General features: G+C 62.7%; 1 protein-coding gene across 1 annotated transcript in view; it reads left to right on the top strand.

Annotated features, from left to right (window-relative positions):
* DIP2B (disco interacting protein 2 homolog B) overlaps positions 1-17,894 on the top strand; it is a 46,100-nt gene that overhangs the window by 9,363 nt on the left and 18,843 nt on the right. Inside the window, exons 2-13 of the mRNA XM_054177466.1 lie at positions 4,013-4,084; positions 6,408-6,551; positions 6,926-7,051; positions 9,073-9,285; positions 13,378-13,530; positions 14,053-14,172; positions 14,522-14,719; positions 15,105-15,196; positions 15,284-15,394; positions 15,697-15,820; positions 16,410-16,519; positions 17,045-17,147. Of these exons, the coding sequence (XP_054033441.1) occupies positions 4,013-4,084; positions 6,408-6,551; positions 6,926-7,051; positions 9,073-9,285; positions 13,378-13,530; positions 14,053-14,172; positions 14,522-14,719; positions 15,105-15,196; positions 15,284-15,394; positions 15,697-15,820; positions 16,410-16,519; positions 17,045-17,147 (1,566 nt within the window). The remainder of the gene's footprint in view (positions 1-4,012; positions 4,085-6,407; positions 6,552-6,925; positions 7,052-9,072; positions 9,286-13,377; positions 13,531-14,052; positions 14,173-14,521; positions 14,720-15,104; positions 15,197-15,283; positions 15,395-15,696; positions 15,821-16,409; positions 16,520-17,044; positions 17,148-17,894) is intronic.

Below are 17,894 nucleotides of genomic sequence, written 5' to 3'. Positions count from 1 at the left end.
GCTGGGGGCAGGGCAGGCAGCAGGGCTGGGGGCAGGCAGCAGGGCAGGGGGCAGGCAGCAGGGGCTGGGGGCAGGCAGCAGGGCAGGCAGCAGGGCTGGGAGGGCAGCAGGGCTGAGGGCAGGCAGCAGGGCAGGCAGCAGGACAGGCAGCAGGGCTGGGGGCAGGCAGGGCTGGGGGCTGGGGGCAGGCAGCAGGGCAGGCAGCAGGGCTGGGGGCAGGGCAGGCAGCAGGGCAGGCAGCAGGGCAGGCAGCAGGGCTGGGGGCAGGGCAGGCAGCAGGGCAGGCAGCAGGGCAGGCAGCAGGGCTGGGGGCAGGCAGCAGGGCAGGCAGCAGGGCAGGCAGCAGGGCAGGGGGCAGGGCTGGGAGGGCAGCAGGGCTGTGGCCTGGGCAAGGGTCCTGCCATGGGGAATGCTGAGAGGCTCCCTGGGGGAGCAGTGCCTGTGGCTGGGCAGCTCCTGGCAGAGGGCTGCCAGCACTCCCTGGGCTGATAGCTCAGCTCCTGGCTGCAGCCAGGCAGTGCTGTCCCTGCCTGCTGGGCTGCAGCTGAGTCACTGAGCTGTGCCTCCTGCAGCCACCTGAGTCACTTCCTGGGAGGCTTTGGTGCTCTGTCTGGGGGGGGAGGGCTGGGGCAGGAGGTCAGGCAGCAGAGAGCCTTGTGCAGGGCAGCAGCACCTTGCCAGGGGTGTCCCAGGGGGATGCTGGGCTCAGCTCAGACCAGGAGTGGAGCTGCTCCAGCACCTGCAGGGGGACTGGGGGCAGGCCAGGGGGGAATGGTTTGGAGCTGGGGCAGGGCAGGCTCAGGCTGCAGCTGGGGAGCAGTCCCAGCAGTGGGACACTGGGGCAGGCTCAGGGGGGGGCTGTGGCTGCCTCCTCCCTGGGGGTGTCCCATGCCAGGCTGGATGCCATGGCCACAGGCTCCTGCCCTGCCAGGCACTGGCCCAGGGGGGTGCTCAAGCACCCTGTGGCCATGGCCCTTGGGGGCTGTGTTTTGGTGGCCCTGGTGGTGCTGCTTGGAGCTGAGCAGCGAAGGCAAAGCAGAGCTGTGGCCCTGGGCAGCCCTTGTGCTGTGCCACAGGCAGCAGCAGGCACCTGGGCTCTGCCTTGCTGGGGCCAGCACCCAGCTGTGCCACCTCCCTGGCTGTGGCCACCCCCTGCCCACCCCCACAGGCAGCTGCCCTCTGTGCCCAGCAGGGTGCTGAGGCCTCACACATGGCAGCTGAGATCACTGCCTGCAGGGATGGCCCCAGCTGGGGGGCAGGGCAGCAGCTGCAGCGCTGCTGTGGGCTGAGGAGGCTGCAGCTGAGGTCTGGGGGCTGCAGCTGAGGTCTGGGGGCTGCAGCTGAGGTCTGGGGGCTGCAGCAGCGCTCTGGAGGCTGCAGCAGGGCTCAGGGGCTGCAGCAGGGGCTCTGGAGGCTGCAGCTGGGGCTCAGGGGCTGCAGCTGAGGCTCAGGGGCTGCAGCAGGGGCTCTGGAGGCTGCAGCTGGGGCTCAGGGGCTGCAGCAGGGGCTCTGGAGGCTGCAGCTGGGGCTCAGGGGCTGCAGCTGGGGCTCAGGGGCTGCAGCAGAGGCTCAGGGGCTGCAGCAGGGGCTCAGGGGCTGCAGCTGAGGCTCAGGGGCTGCAGCAGGGGCTCAGGGGCTGCAGCAGGGCTCTGGAGGCTGCAGCTGAGGTCTGGGGGCTGCAGCAGGGGCTCAGGGGCTGCAGCAGGGGCTCAGGGGCTGCAGCAGGGGCTCAAGGGCTGCAGCAGAGGCTCAGGGGCTGCAGCTGAGGCTCAGGGGCTGCAGCAGGGGCTCAGGGGCTGCAGCTGAGGCTCAGGGGCTGCAGCTGAGGCTCAGGGGCTGCAGCAGGGGCTCAGGGGCTGCAGCAGGGGCTCAGGGGCTGCAGCAGGGCTCTGGAGGCTGCAGCTGAGGCTCAGGGGCTGCAGCCCCAGCCCAAGAGCTCCAGCTGCTGCCTTCAAACCTCAGTCCCTGCTTCCACCTCCGTGGGACTGCTCTGAGCTCTGCCCTCAGCCTCCTGCAGCTCAGGTGCTGGGGCTGGCAGCAGAGCCCTGGGGTGAGCTGGGGTCACCTCTCTGAGCTGTGTTGCAGCCAGGCAGGGCTGGAGGCTTTGCCTGGCCCTGCAGTGCTCCATGGCCGTCCTGGGCTGCAGCTGCTGGATGGGTCTGGGCTTGTTGGGGCCTGACTCAGGCCCAGGGCAGGAGGAGGGAGATGAAATGCTGTGTGAGCAGTGCAGCTCTCCTCCCAGCCCCCCAGGCCCAGCCTGGGCACCCCAGGTGGCCCTGGGGTCGGAGTGCCCAGCACAAAGCCAGCTCCAGGCCCTTGCCAAGCAGCTCAGCCCTGCAGGGTCACCTCCAGCCCCAGGTGCCCAGAGCTGGAATGCCTCAGCAGAGGCACTGCTGGTGCTGGGAGGCTTAGAGCCTGACTAAACCTTTAATCACCTTTCCTGCCCTGGCCCTCCAGATCAGGCTGGAAGTGTCTGGCAGGAGGAGGCTGCCAGGCAGCAGCTGCAGAGGCCTGGGCTGCTCAGGCTCTAAGGCTCTTTGCCTTGCAGTAATCAGGCTCACAGCAGTTTGGGAGGCTGGGGTCCTGCTGGGACACAGAGAGGGGCTCAGCCTCAGCCTCAGCAGCACCAAAGGGCCCTTTGCTTCCTGCCTTGTGTTTGATCACCCCCAGCCCTCCAGCACCCAGAGGCAGGAGGCTCCAGCTGCAGGTCAGGCTGCAGAAGGGCTCCAAGTGCTGCAGGGCTTTGGGCTTTAATCCCTGCAAGGCCTCAGCCTTTCTTGGGGGCCTGCTGTAATGTGAGACATCACAAGCCAAGGCAGCAGCCAGATGGTTGATCTGCAGGATCAGACAGCTTAGGCTTCTGTTCCAAGGAGAAGAGTTCAGCAGGCCTGGTTCTGCTCTGCAGTTCTCCCTCCTGGGGGTCTTCAAGCATCATCTGTGTGCTGTTCCCTCTGGCAGCAGGCAGGCAGGGGAGCTGCAGGCAGGCAGGGGAGCTGCAGGCAGGCAGGGGAGCTGCAGGCAGGCAGGGGAGCTGCAGGCAGGCAGGGGAGCTGCAGGCAGGGGAGCTGCAGGCAGGCAGGGGAGCTGCAGGCAGGCAGGGGAGCTGCAGGCAGGCAGGCAGGGGAGCTGCAGCCAGCAGCAGGGTAGGAACCCAAGCAGCTCTCTCTCAGCCCTGCAGCTTGCTGTGGCTGCAGAGCAAAGCCTGCTCACAGGCTGGGCTCCCCCAGAGCTGCTTGGGTTGCAGGAGCCCTCCAAGGGCACCCAGTCCAACCACCAACCCCCCCCAGGGCCCCTAAACCACCCCCAGGTGCCACAGGGTTCTGGGACCCCTCCAGGGATGGGGACTCCAGCACCTCCCTGGGCCAGTGGCTGGCAGGGCAGGAGCCTGTGGCCATGGCATCCAGCCTGGCATGGGACACCCCCAGGGAGGAGGCAGCCACAGCCCCCCCTGGGCCTGCTGCAGTGCAGGGAGGAATTTCTTCCTCTCTCCAGCCTGGGCCTCCCCTGGCACCGACTCAGAGTGGTGAAGGGTGGGCAGAGTCAGCTCCATTCAGCCTTGCCTTGGCTTTCAGAGGTGCCCTGAGCAGCTCCTGCAGTGGCTTCAGCTCCACTGCACTTGTTGAAGGCTGCTCTCAGTTTGATTACCTGGAGCCAGGGCTCTGAGTTTGCCCTTTGCCTTTGCCCTGCTTTTGGAGCTGACTCCCTTTGGTTGGCCTGGGCTGGCTGTGTGGCTGCAGAACATTTGCATGAGCTCAGAGTTTCCCTTCTCAGGTTCTCAGAGCTCTGACAGCTCATTGAGAGAGCTGCTCTGATTCAAATCCCTGCAGCCCTGGGATCCCAAGGGAAGCTGCAGGAAAGCAGAGTCCTCACCTTGGAGTCCAGGCTTTCTCCAGCCTCTGCTGCCTTCCACCTGGGCTCCTGTGCAGCCTTCCTGCCACTGAGCAGCCAAGCAGGCAGAGCTGAGGCTGCAGCATGAGAGGCTGCTGGGCTGAGCTCTCTGTCTTGGTTCTAGGAGACATCACCCAGAAGGGGTATGAGAAGAAGAGAGCAAAGCTGCTGGCTCCTTACCTCCCTCAAACCCAAGGTAGGTTTCTCTCTTGCAGCAGCTCTGCCTTAGCCCTGGTGCCCAAGGGAGCTGTGGAGTGGGGTCTGAGGCTTCAGGGGTCTGTGATCTCTTTCTGTGCTGCCTGAGCTGCCTGAGAGTGGCACTGTGGAGGCTGCGTGGAGGCCGTGCAGGCACCGGCAGGGTTTGGCCTCCAGTTGTTCAGGATGCAGCCCAGGGACCTGTGGCAGCTGCAGAGCTGCCTGGGGGCTGTGGGGAGTGCTGTGTGTGTGCCCTGCCTCTGCCTGCCAGCCCCAGGAGCCACAGAGAGCCAGGTCCCATCCCCTCTGCCTTTCTTTCACCAGAGGAGCTGAATTCCTGCACTTCATTTCCATCTGTGGCTGCTGCTTGCAGGCTGGTTGGCAGCAGGGCAGGGTAATTGCAGCTGATGGGGAGGTGAAGGGCATGGCTGCAAGTCTGCCTGCTCTGATTGCTGTGGGGGTGCTCCCAAACTGCACTGCTGCCACCCTCAGCTGGGCAACCATCAGGAGCTGCTGTGTCTGCCCTGGGCTGGCTCTGAGCTGCTGCCAGCAATCCTCTTACAAGAGGGAAGGCTGAAAGAGCATTTCTTGGCCCTGGGCAGTGCTGGGCAGGGATGGGGCAGGGATGGGGCAGGGTGGGTTTCCTGGTGGGGTCACAGCCACCACCTGCCTGGGCAGCCTCCTGTTCCAGTGTCTCCCCAGGACCTCGTGCCCCTCAGCCCTGCCCTCTGCATGCAGGTTTGGGTTGTCTCCCAAAGGAGGGGGAAGGTGCTTGGCAAGGCTGCCTGGGCCCTGCTCCTGTAGCTGCTGTGCTGCAGCATGAGGCACAGCTCAGGAGCAGGCCCAGGCTGCTGGGAGGTCACCAATTAAGAGAGCATTTGGGCTGCTCTCTGCCTCAGCCCTCAGCTTCTATTCCTCCCAGCTCCAGCTGCCCCCTCCCTGGGCAGCTCCTGGTGTCAGAAGCCTGCTGGAGCTGTGCCTGAGCGACTCAGAAGCAGGTCCCCTGGCTGAGGAGCAGAGCACTGATGGAGTCCCCAGCAGGAGGGCTGAGGGCAGCACAGTTCCCACAGCACCTTCCTGCTGCTGGCTGCTGCCTTGGCTGCGGTTCAGGGATGTGGAAGGAGGGGCAGGGGGTGTGGGGGGCAGGCCAGGGCCTGTCAGCAGTGGAGCTGGGGAGATGCTGATTGCCAAACCTCTGCTGCATTCCCATTGCCTCTGGGAGCCTGCCTCATGCTCCCAGGCTGAGGGCAGCAGTTAATTACCTACAGACACAAAGTTCCCCTGCTGCAGCCATGGCTGTGCCTGGAGCTGGTGGGGCTGGGAGCCCAGGGTGCTTGCCCCACTGCTGGCTGCTGCTCACAGAGCCTTGGAAGAAAGCATCTGGAGCAGCTTCCCAGGCTGTGCTTGTGAGGTGCTGCTGAGGGCAGGGCAGGGAGGACAGGCAGCCTCCTTCCCTGCCCCTCTGCTGCCTGCCCAGCTGCCAAGGGAAGGGCTGACCTGGCCTCACCTCCTGGAGCCATGGAATTGTGCAGCTCTTGGGCTTTGGAAGAGAGCTTGGGGTTGAGGTCTGAGCCTTCCCAGTGCTGGAAGGCAGCAGCAGTGACCCTGAGCTGGGGCAGCCCTGCCTGCTGCCGTGCTCTGGAGCTGCTGCCCAGGCTGCCATGCCAGCCCCAGGGACCTGAGTGGTGATTTCCATGAGCTTCACAGGCACCTGGCTTGGGGAAAGCATCCTGGCAGGAGCAGCCAGCCCAGCTCTGGCTCTTGTGTTCAGCTCTGTATGCAAAGGCAGCAGAGGAACAGGTTTGCCTGCTGCCTGTCTGCTGCCCTGGTTGCTCATGCAAACCTCCCCTTGGTGAGCAGCCCTGCTGCTGCTTCTCAAGAGCCTTTTCATCTGCAGAACCCTTTAATGAAAACCACCACCACCAAAAAAAGAGTCTCTCAGTCTCTAAACCCTGGGAGCCTCTTCCTGCAGAAGCTGAGGGTCACAAAGCTCTCAGTGCTGCTCTCAAAACCAAGGGCAGCTACAACCAGCCAGGAGTGTCAGAAGGGTAGGGGTTGGAAGGGAGCTCAGAGAGCACCCAGGCCCAACCCCCCCCCCCCCCCTGCCAGAGCCTGGCAGCCAGGGCAGGGCACCCAGGGGCACAGCCAGGTGGGTCTTGAAACCCTCCAGAGGAGGAGGCTCCACAGCCTCCCTGGGCAGCCTGCCCCAGGCCTCCAGCAGCCTCCCGCCGGGGAAGTTCCTCCTCGCGCCGAGCTCTGTGTTGTGTTTGTCATCTCTGCTGCTTTTGTTCCCAGCTCTCAGGCAGTTGTGGGCTGTTTTCCAGGGGCTGATCCAGCATCACAGAAGGAATCCAGAACTCAGATGCCTGCTCCATCTGCAGCTCCATCCTCAGCACCCTCAGCTTCATCCTCGTCCAAGTTCCACCGCGCCCGCTCCGGAGGAGCCAGGGATGAGCGCTACCGCTCGGGTAAGGCAGGGCAGCCACGGCCAGGGGGTGGCAGCTCCCCAGGGGAGGCTCCACAACCTCTCTGGGCAGCCTGCCCCAGGCCTCCAGCACCCTCACACCAAACCACTTCCTCCTCCTGTCGAGTTGGAGCCTCCTGGGCTCCAGCTCGTGCCCCTTGTTCCCTGTGCTGTCACTGGGCAGCGCCAACCGGAGCCTGGCTCCTTCCCAGGCCTCAGCTCACTTCCCTCCCTTAACAAAGCAAGAGGGAAGTGATCCTCCTGAGATGGCAAAGTGCAGCTCCCTGGGGAGGGGGCTGGGAGAGGAGGGCTGCAGGGGTGCAGCTGGCAGCAGCAGCTGCTCAGGTGTGAGCCTTGTGTGTGTTGCCCTCTCCGCAGACATCCACACAGAGGCAGTTCAGGCAGCCCTGGCAAAGCACAAGGAGCAGAAGATGGCCCTGCCCATGCCAACCAAGCGCAGATCCACCTTTGTCCAGTCTCCAGCTGATGCCTGCACTCCCCCAGGTTAGGCTCTTGCTGTCTGTGGGCATCTCAAGGTAGGACCTGGGGGCAGCTTCCCATCCAGAGGCAGCAGCTGTCCGAGCGCTGCGGTTCTGCAGCAGAGCTGGGGATGCTCTGCTCCTTCTCCTTGTCCTGGGGCTGCCGTTAGGGCTGGGGAGTGACTCCTCCTGGGGGCTTTCAATCACTTGGCAAGGGCTGAGCAGGCTTTCTGGACTGAGGCTTCTTCTCTTGCCTCCCTCTCACCTCCTTTGGTTGCCTAATCCATGGTTTGGTTTGGTTAAGGCTCAGGAATCAGCGTCCAGGGAAGGGATTTGCAGCAGTGCTCCTGCAGGGAGGCTCCTGGGGGCTTCCACCACCTGCAGGACTTCTCCTTCCTAAGCCATCCCTGCAGGGCAGCTGGGGAAGTGCCTGTGGACCTCTCTGCTTCCAAGCAGCTTTGTGCACTGCCCCAAAGATGAATGTCTCTGGTTCTCAGCACTGACCTCTGTCCTGTCTCCCATTGTCCAGAAGCATCACAGCCATTGGGGTTGCTGAAGCCACCTGGAGGTTATGGATTCATCTCTCTGCCTTCATCTCTCTCAAACTGCTCTGCTAGGCCACTTCCCTCACACCTCTTTGTGTCCCTCCTGTTTCCCTCCATCCCTGCTTGTTTCTGCCCCTTCCTCCTGGGGCCAGTGCATGTTCTGCTGTCTGCTTGGGCCTCAGCTTTGTACCAACCTGTCCAGGGCTGCAGCTGTGGGCACACAACCGAAGGCTGGCACCGACCTGGCTCTGCAGTCAGCCTTTCTGCTCAGCTCCTGGCTGCAGCCTTCCCTGGCAAGAGGGCAGAGGGGGATTTAGGAGCTTGATTTGCAGCTGGAGGACAGACAGCAGCAAGCACTTGGAGGGTGCCATAGATCCAGGCCTAGCTGAGGGCTGCTCTGTGGCTCTGCACCACCGCAGAGAGCAGGCAGGGAGTGAGAAGCACACAGTTGGTGCCCAGCTTTAGGACAGAGCAGGCAGCTGCTCTCTCCCAGCCCCAGGGTGCAGCTCCCTGTTGTTTGCTCTGGGTTTGTTTGGGGGTTTGTTGTTTTCTGCAGTTGAAAGGGCCCCATTTAGAGGCCCAGACAAAGGCACTTTCTGTCTGTGGCCTCAGCACCTTTGTTCCCCAGTGCCTGCACTGTGCTGTGGTGCTGTGGAGGCTCAGGTTTGGCAGGGACACTGACCCCTCACTCCCCATCTCAGAAGCACCAACCAGGCACCACAGCATCTGCTGGCAGAGGAGTGATGAGTCAGTACCCTCGGAGGAGCCAGGGAAAGGAGCCTGAGGAGGTGGTGCCTCCTCCCTGGGAGGTGTTCAGGGCCAGGCTGGATGAGGCCTTGAGCAGCCTGGGCTGGTGGGAGGGGTCCCTGCCCATGGCAGGGGGTTGGGACTGGATGATTGCACTGCCTGCCCGGGCAGCCTCCTCCAGTGCCTCCTCCAGTGCCTCCTCCAGTGCCTCCTCCAGTGCCTCCCCACCCTCGCTCTCCAGAACTTCTCCCTCATCTCCAGGCCAAGGTTGCCCAGCTGGTTGGAGCTGGATGGTCTTGGGAGGTCCCTTCCAAGCCATGGAATCATGGAAGGGTTTGGGTTGGGATGGACCTCAAAGGTTCCCCAGTGCCAAGCCCCTGCCAGGGGCAGGGACCCCTCGCAGCAGCCCAGGCTGCTGCTTTTGGCCACCTCCAGGGAGGAGGCAGCCGCAGCCTCCCCGGGCAGCCTGGGCCAGGCTCTGCCCCCCCCTGCTCTCCAGGATTTCTGCCTCACCTCCATCCTCTTCACTCCTCTGGTGGCAATCCCTTCCCTTCCTGCAGCCCCTCAGTACCTCCTGGGGTTGGGCGTTCTGGACGTAACCTTCTCTGCCGCAGCCTCCTGCCGGCCGCCGCCGCCGCCGCCGCCCTCCCCGGCGCCGCCGCCGCCGCCCGCCCCGGCGGGAGCTCGCCCCGGGGGGTGGGCAGCGCTGCCCCTGCCCCCAGCAGCTGGATCTCTCTCTTCTGCTTCCACACAGACACGTCTTCAGCCTCCGAGGACGAGGGCTCGCTGCGGCGCCAGGCTGCGCTCTCTGCTGCATTGCACCAGAGCTTGCAGAATGCTGAGTCTTGGATCAACCGATCTGTGCAGGGGTCATCCACATCCTCCTCAGCATCCTCTACGCTTTCCCATGGAGAAGGCAAAGGGACCAGTGGGTCTCTAGCTGATGTGTTTGCCAGTGCTCGAATAGGTAGGAGCTGGGGGAACCGCCAGCACAAGCGCTGGGAGCCCAGGCGGCGCTGCCGGAGCCGCGACGCCCCGAGGGCAGGCTGCGGCCAGCTGGGGGGTGGGCTCTCCTCCCAGGCACCCGGAGCGAGAGGACACAGCCTCAAGCTGCCCCGGGGGAGGTTTAGGCTGGAGGTTAGGAAGAGCAGGATGGCAGTGGAGGAGCCCAAGCGCCTCCGGGACCAGCCCCTCCTGCTGCGCAGCCCTGCCGGGGCACTTCCCAACCTCACTCCCAGCAGCCAGAGGCTTCGGGTCCAGCTCTGGGCCCCTCGGGTCAGGAAGGTTGGTGAGGTGCTGGAAGGTGTCCAGAGAAGGGCAGCAAGGCTGGGGAGGGGTCTGGGGCACAGCCCTGGGAGCAGAGGCTGAGGGAGCTGGGGCTGCTTAGCCTGGAGGAGAGGAGGCTCAGGGGAGACCTCATTGCTCTCTCCAGCTCCCTGCAGGGAGGTTGTAGCCAGCTGGGGGTTGGGCTCTCCTCCCAGGCACCCAGCACCAGAACAAGAGGACACAGCCTCAAGCTGTGCCAGGGGAGGTTTAGGCTGGAGGTGAGGAAGAAATTCTTCCCAGAGAGAGAGATTGGCCCTGGGGATGTGCTGCCCAGGGAGGTGGTGAAGTCCCCAGCCCTGGAGGTGTTTAGGAAGAGCCTGGCTGAGGCCCTTGGTGCCAGGGTTGAGTTGCTCAGATGGTGCTGGGGGAGAGGTTGGACCTGATGAGCTCTGAGGGCTTTTCCAACCTGGTTCATTCTGTGTTCTGTGAATATGCTGCAGGGCAACCTCAGCCCCAGGGCTTGGTCAGGTTTGGTGGAGCTTGCTGGACCTTGGTGCAGTTGGCCTCAGCACAGTGGGGGCTGGGGGTGGTGGTTTGGTTTGGTTTGGTTTGGTTTGGTTTGGTTTGGTTTGGTTCTGGCTTTTCCCCTGCAGAATTGCAGAGTGTTGAGTTGGTTGCAGAAGGGGAAGTGGGGAGCAGGAGGGGACCCAGGTTGGGAAGGCTGCAGGCCATGGGTGCAGGCCAAGCAGGCACCCAAACTGCTGCTCCCTGTGGGGCTCTGTGTCTGCAGCCCCTGGAGCTGCTGGGAGTGCAAAGCCAGCAGCTGCAAGCAGCCTTTGGCAGCTGTGTCCCCAGGGACAGCAGGGTTGGAGGGGGGGTTGGGTTTGCCTGTGGGGTGGGGGCAGTGCTGTGGCTGAGCACTGTGGTGGTGCTGTGAGCCCTGGGGGTGGCTGTGTTAGGTGGGAGGAAAGAAGGCAAAGGCCCAGAGGCAGCTGTGGATGTGAGCAGGGGAGCACAGCAGCGGGCAGGAGGGGCTCCAGCAGGGCAAGCATTTGGCACAGGGGCTGGGGGACGCTCAGGGCAGCCAGGGCCTGAGCAGGCAGAGCAGAACCTACAGATCTGGATAGCCCAGGCTCAGTTTTTTGAGGCTCTGAGGTGCTCCTCGCTGCTGCTGCTGCTGCTGTTGGCAACTGCAGTTTGGTTGTGCTCTGTGTCTGTCTGTCTGTCTGTTTTTTACCTGCTGGGGAGCAAGTGGCTGCCCCTGAGGAGGTGGTGTCTGTGCTGTGTGCTCCCTGCTGCTGCTGCTGCTGCTTGACTGGGCTGGGGCAAGCAGTGCACAGCAGTGCTGCTGCCTTCAGCTCTTCCCCTGCATTGGGTCTGTGTGTGGGGGGCTGTGGCTGGGGGGCTGGGTTGGTTTGGTTGCTGGGATGCAGGTGCTGTGGGGTGGGAAGCTGCCCACCCAATGCAGCTGCTGTGGTGCCTGTGGAGCAGAGGGGCTGGGTTTGAAGTGGGGCATCCAGGAAGCCACCTCTGGGGGGAGAGGAGGGAGGACACTCCAGCTCCTGCCTGCAGCCCAGCTCCTGCCTGCCGCAGTTGAGGACTGAAAGAGAGCTTCTGCAGCTGTGCTGCAGCTGCCTGTGCCAGGCAGGTGCCAGGCAGGTGCCAGGCAGGTGCCACCTTCCTGCTGGCTGCACATCTGCTCTGAATGCCTTACAGACTCTCACCTCTGGGGTCTGAAACAGCTCTGGAGAGGGCAACTAAAAGCCCTGCAAAGGTCTGGAGCTGTACCAAGCCTAAGTCCTTCCTGCTGGTAGGGAAATATTCCAGGCCACCTGTCCTCAGGGGTGTGCACAGAGGGAGGAGGTTTTGCCCTCCTTGGAAGTTGGGGTGCAGAGGATCCACCACAGAAACCTTTCTGGGGGAATTACTCAGGGCCTGGCTCCCTTCAGCCTCCTCTGTGCAAAGCAGCACAGCTTCAGGGATCCATGGAATGGGTTGGGAAGGACCCTTTAAAGCTCAGCCAGCTCCAACCCCCTGCCATGGCCAGGGACCCCTCCCACCAGCCCAGGTTGCTCAAGGCCTCATCCAGCCTGGCATCCAGGACCTCCCTGGGCAACCTGTTCCAGTGGCTCCCCAGCCTCCCTCTCAAGAATTTCTTCCCCATCTCCAGTCTGGATTTGCCCTCCTCAAGCTTCCATCCCTTGCCCCTCATCCTAGCAAGCCAAGCCCCTGGTTCAGAGCTGTGGAGTGGTTTTCCCCTTTGCAGTCAGCAGCTGCTGGTTGTGCTAAGCTGGAACAGAACATTCCTGCCCCATCAGATGACTGAGCCTGCTGTGTGCCATGCAGAATCCCCAGCTCAGCAAAAGCTCTGAGGGAAGAGAAAGTTAGCAGGAGAGTCCCTGCCCCTCCCTCAGACTCCTTTGCTCTTTGGCAGCCTCCCCTGAGCAGCAGAGCTGTGGTCCTGCTACCCCAAGCAACAGTGAGCAGCAGCTTGCTGTAGCCACTCGAGTTTCTCATCTCACTGCTGGCTCAGCTGCTGCTGCTCAGGCACCCAGCTGCAGGGATCTCAGCCCCAGGCCCCTGGGTTGCTGCCCTGCTTTGCTCACCAGCCCTGCTGGGTGCTGTGGGCTGGGGAAGCCCTCACTGAGCAAAACCCAAAGGGCAGAGTTCTAGCAGGGGAGTTGCTGCAGAGCTTGGTTCTGGGGCTGAGCTCTGTGGATCCCAACCTTTCTGCTGGGGTTTCTTTCTGCTTTGGTTGTTCTGGGTTGGTTTCATTTGGGTTGGGGTTGGGTTGTAGTTGGGATGGGGTTGGGGTTGGGTTGTAGTTGGGATGGGGTTGGGTTGTAGTTGGGTTGGGGTTGAGGTTGGGTTGTAGTTGGGTTGGGGTTGAGGTTGGGTTGTAGTTGGGATGGGGTTGGGTTGTAGTTGGGATGGGGTTGGGGTTGGGTTGTAGTTGGGTTGGGGTTGGGTTGTAGTTGGGTTGGGGTTGGGGTTGGGTTGGGTTTGGTTTAGTTGGGTCTGGATTTGGGTTTGGGTTGGTTTTGGTTTGGTTAGGTTGGGTTGGGGTTGGGTTTGGTTTAGGTTGGGTTTGGTTTGGTTTGGGTTGGGTTTGGGGTTGGGTTGGGTTTAGGTTGGGTTTGGTTCAGATTGGGTTTGGTTCAGATTGGGTTTGGGGTTTGGTTCAGGTTGGGTTTGGGGTTGGTTTAGGTTGGGTTGAGTTTGGTTCAGGTTGGGGTGGGTTGGGGTTGGGGTGGGTTGGGGTTGGGTTTGGTTCAGGTGGGGTTTGGTTCAGGTGGGGTTTGGGTTTGGTTTGGGGTTGGTTGAGGTTGGGGTTGGTTGAGGTTGGGGTTGGGTTGGGTTGAGTTTGGTTCAGGTTGGGTTTGGGTTTGGTTTGGGGTTGGTTCAGGTTGGGCTTGGTTTAGGTTGGGGTTGGGTTGGGTTGAGTTTGGTTCAGGTTGGGTTTGGGTTTGGTTTGGGGTTGGTTCAGGTTGGGCTTGGTTTAGGTTTGGTCTTTACAGTGCTGAAGATCCAGAGGGTGGCTTTGCTGGGCAGGGTAGAGGGCAGGAGCAGGAATTCTCCCTGGGGGAGGCACTTCTGGCACGGGCAGAGCCTCTCAGCTTGTGCCTTGGTTCTCGTTCCCCAGCGGCGCTCCCAGGGCTGCGGCGCTCGGAGCTGCCTCGCAGCCAGCCCAGGGCCTGCAGCTCGCTGGGGCCGGGCCCCTGAGCTTTGCCTGCTCCCCCTGCCAGCGGCAGGGCTCTGCTGATCGCCGTCTCCATCCTCCCCTCCCTTGCAGAGAGCTTCTCAGTCCCTCCAGACGTCACAGCAACTACCTCCTCCTCCTCCTGCCCCTCGGCGCGGCCGGCGGCGGTCGACCTTCCCCCCTCGGGCATCGTGAAGGGCATGCACAAGGGCTCCAACCGCTCCAGCCTGATGGACACCGCTGATGGTGGGCAGCTGGCAGGGCTGCCGAGGGCCTGGGCTGGCACAGCCCTGCCCTGCCCTGCCCTGGGGTCCTGCCAGGGGCGCGGGAGAGGTGTGCCAGAGACAGGGAGAGCAGGGCGAGCGCCCCGGGGGGGAGCTGCTGTGGCTGGCACCTCCTGGGCACTCGGTTAATAGAGGACTGGCACAGTGCCTGCGCTGGCACTGCCTGCACTGGCACTGCTGGGGGCATCCTGCACTGGCACTGCCTGCACTGGCACTGCTGGGGGCATCCTGCTTTGCCACAGCCTATATGTGTGGAAGCCAGGAGCTGGCTGGGTGGGTGCAGGAGAGTGTCCCTGGGTGGCAGGAGGCAAGGTGTGGCTGCTTCCGGGGGGTGGGGGTGGGGTGGGGGTGGGGGGTGGGCGTGGCTGCTTCCGGGGGGTGGGGGTGGGGGTGTGGCTGCTTCGGGGGTGGGGTGGGGTGGGGTGGGGGTGTGGCTGCTCCTGGGTGCAATCAGCTCCTGTGTCAGACAATCTCTCTCCTCCAGGTGTTCCTGTCAGCAGCAGAGTCTCCACCAAAATCCAGCAGCTGCTCAACACCTTGAAGAGACCTAAGAGGCCTCCCCTGAAAGAATTCTTTGTGGATGACTTTGAAGAGATTGTGGAAGGTAGCAGCCTCCATCCCTGGGTGGTTGACTGCTGGAAGGCAGCAGCCTCCATCCCTGGGTGGTTGACTGCTGGAAGGTAGCAGCCTCCATCCCTGGGTGGTTGACTGCTGGAAGGTAGCAGCCTCCATCCCTGGGTGGTTGCTTACTGGGGCAGGGCAGAGCCCTGCAGCCCTCTGAGCTGGACTCAGCTCCTCGAGGCCTGGCCTGGAGCACCCCCAGGGCCTCCTGGGCAATGCAGGGTGGCAGAGGTGACTGAAGCTGAAGGTGATGAGGAGAAGCCTTTGCTTCCAGTGCCTCTTCCAGCCCAGCAGCAGAGCAGAGCTGCAGGCATGATTTGGGTTCTCTTCAGTCCCACAGCCTGACCCAAACCAGCCCAAGCCTGAGGGTCGCCAGATGACTCCTGTGAAGGGAGAGCCCCTGGGGGTTGTTTGCAACTGGCCTCCTGCCCTGGAAGCAGCCCTGCAGCGCTGGGGAACCACCCAGGCCAAGTGCCCCTGCCTGACAGCCCTGGATGTCACAGGCAAACCAGTGTACACCCTGACCTATGGTGGGTGCAGCCCTTTCCCCCCCCTGCTGCTGCCCCTTTCCCCCCTGCTGCTGCCCCTTTTCCCCCCCCTGCTGCTGCCCCTTTTCCCCCCCCTGCTGCTGCCCCTTTCCCCCCCCTGCTGCTGCCCCTTTCCCCCCCCTGCTGCTGCCCCTTTCCCCCCCCTGCTGCTGCCCCTTTCCCCCCCAGCTGCCCCTTTCCCCCCTGCTGCTGCCCTGCCTGCAGGAGCAGGGCTTGTGGGCATTGCCCTTGGCATGGCTGCTGGCACCTGCCTGGGTGTTGGGAGCCTGGCTGGAGCAGGGGAGGTGCCTGGAGGCGCTGCAGGCACTCAGGGCTTGCAGGGTTTGCTTGGTTTAGGGTTGCCCAGGGCCTCCCCTTTGTCTTCCAGGCAAGCTGTGGAGCAGAAGCCTCAAGTTGGCCTACACCCTGCTGAACAAACTGGGCACCAAAAACGAGCCTGTGCTGAGGCCTGGAGACAGGGTAATGCTGGAGGGGGGCAGCAGCACAGAGCTGCTGCCTGCAGTGTGGCCCTGGCACCCCAGCTGACAGCCCCTCCTTGCCTGGCAGGTGGCCCTGGTGTACCCCAACAACGACCCAGTGATGTTCATGGTGGCATTCTATGGCTGTCTGCTGGCAGAGGTGATCCCAGTGCCTATAGAGGTACCTCTAACCAGAAAGGTAACGTTGATGGACCTCAGAGGCACAGCCTGAGGGGGCTGTGCCCAGCCCTGCACAGCTCTGCTTGGCCCTTTGAGCTTCAGACCACTGCCAGCCACTGGGTGGGGGAGGAGAAGGACAAAGCAAAGGGAAAGCTTTGGGTGTTCTGGGTTGTTCCTTCCTCCTCCTCCTCCTCCTCCTCCTTCTGCCCCCTTGGTGCTCCAGCAGCTCCCAGAGCATCAGCAGGCCCTGGGGGTTGGGAAGGGCAGAGTTGGTTTCTCTCAGCTTTGGACAGAAAGGACTTCTCCTCCTCCCTGCCTCAGGATGCTGGTGGGCAGCAGATTGGCTTTCTGCTGGGAAGCTGTGGCATTGCCTTGGCCCTCACCACTGAAGTCTGCCTGAAAGGGCTTCCAAAGACCCAGAATGGAGAAATTGTGCAGTTCAAAGGTTAGCTTCCTTCCTGGGGTCCTCTCCTGCTGCAGCTGAGCTGTGGGGCAGTGGCTGGGACAGGCCTGGATGCATGTCAGGGAGGCCAAGGAGGGAATCTTTGCTGCCTGCTGCTGGCTGTGCACTGATCCAGGTGCCAGCCTTGTCCCCACAGCAGAGCTGCTCCAGCCCTTGGAGCATCCTTGTGGCCTCCTCTGGCCTCACTGCAGCAGCTCTGTGTCCTCCTTGTGCTGGGGACAGCAGAACTGGAGGCAGGATTGGAGGTGAGGTCTGGGCAGAGCAGAGCAAAGGGGCAGAATGAGTCCCCTTTGCTAGCCAGGGCTGGCCTCAGGTCCCTTCAGTGGCATTTGGCAGTTCCAAAGCAGCTTTAGCAAGGACACAGGAGGCTGCAGGAGGCTTTGCTGCCCACTGCACCCCCTGATGAGAACCAAGCTGAACCTTCTGGCTACCAGCTTGGCTTGGCCTGGCCCTTGGCTTGTGTACCTGGGCAGGGGGAGGGGGGGGGAGGGGTCAGTGCATTCCTGCAGGGTGTAAACTGCCTCAAGAAATAAAAGTGGTGCTGATGTGGCACTCTGAACCTTGGTTCCAGGCTGGCCCAGGCTCAAGTGGGTTGTGACAGACTCAAAATACCTCTCCAAGTCTCCCAAGGACTGGCAGCCCAACATCTCAGCTGCAGGACCTGAGCCAGCATACATTGAGGTGAGGAATGCAAGGGCAATGGAAAGCAGCTCCCCTGGCCTGGGTCTGCTGCTCTGATCAGCACAAGGGACAAAGCCTCCACCTCACCAGCTTCAGCTGCTCAGTTTCCAGCCACTGGAACAAACCTTTCCCTGTGCCCAGCCTGCTGGGAGCCTCTGGGCCCTGTTGTGAGAGCCTTTGTGGCCTTGAGTGCTGCTCAGAAGCAGCTGGAGCAGTGCTCTGGTTACAGGGAGCTGGCAGCTCAGCTCTCTGAGGCCATGGTGCCTGAGAACAGCTTCTGAAGGCCCTGAGGCCAGCAGCAGCATTTGGAGCCCTCTCCCATCTCTGGAGTCACCTCAATGTGTTTGCTGCCTCAGGAGCTCAGCTCTGAGCAGTGATCCTTGCTGGCAGCCCTGCTGCAGGCAGCTGCCTTTGCTGTAGCAGCTTCAGAGGGGCAAACCTTGCTTGGGTGTGGACCCCAGGGTTCAGCTCCCTGCCTGTGTGGCATCCAGAGTCCCACTCTGGGCTGTGTTTCCCTCTGTGCAGTACAAGACCAGCAAGGAGGGCAGCGTGATGGGGGTCACGGTGTCCCGTGTGGCCATGCTGGCTCACTGCCAGGCCCTCTCCCAGGCCTGCAACTACTCTGAAGGTAGGAGAAGGCCCAGAGCCATCAGGGAGTGGGGGAGGGAGACAGCAAACATCACTGCCAGGGCTTGCCTCTCGGGTGTTTGATGGTGACCAATCCACAGCAGACCACAAAAAGCCTTAACCCTGCCCCTCCCTCAGCTCCAGACCCTTCCCCCTGGGCCTGGCTCCAGACCCCCTCAGGAAAAGTCTCTCTGCAGCCTTCCTGCAGGATCCCTTCAGGTACTGGCAGGCAGCTCTGAGGCCCCCCTGGAGCCTTCTCCTCTCCAGGCTGCACACCCCCAGCCCCCTCAGCCTGTGCTCACAGCAGAGGGGCCCCAGCCCTTGGCTCACCTTTGTGGCCTCCTCTGGCCTCACTGCAGCTCTGCTGTGCTTCAGCCTGGGCTGCCTTGGGAAGCTAATTGATGTCTCCATGACTGAGGCTTTCTCTTCAGAGCTGTGTGTCACAGTGCTTGGAAATGCAGACTTTGGCTTTTGGAAGCCTTCACTGAATTCCCATTGCTCCTGGGTGCTTGAGTGATGCTCCCTGCTCCTCCCCTGCCTGCTGCCTGTGCATCAGGAGGTCCAGGCCCTGCCTGCAGTGCATTACAGGCTCGGGGGGGTCCCTCCCTGGCACCTTGCTGAGCTCTGCTCCAGCTCCAGGGGTGCTGCTCAGTTGTGCTGTGCATAACAAGGAGCTCTGACTGCTGAGATGTTGAAACCAGGCTCTGCACTTGCTGCATCTGCACCTGCTGGAGCAGGTCTGACAGAG

Source organism: Dryobates pubescens, chromosome 40 (assembly GCF_014839835.1).
Source record: "Dryobates pubescens isolate bDryPub1 chromosome 40, bDryPub1.pri, whole genome shotgun sequence".
NCBI classification, from domain to species: Eukaryota; Metazoa; Chordata; class Aves; order Piciformes; family Picidae; genus Dryobates; species Dryobates pubescens.
The sequence above is the reverse complement of the archived record's forward strand: the minus strand, read 5'-3'. Positions and strand labels throughout refer to the sequence as shown.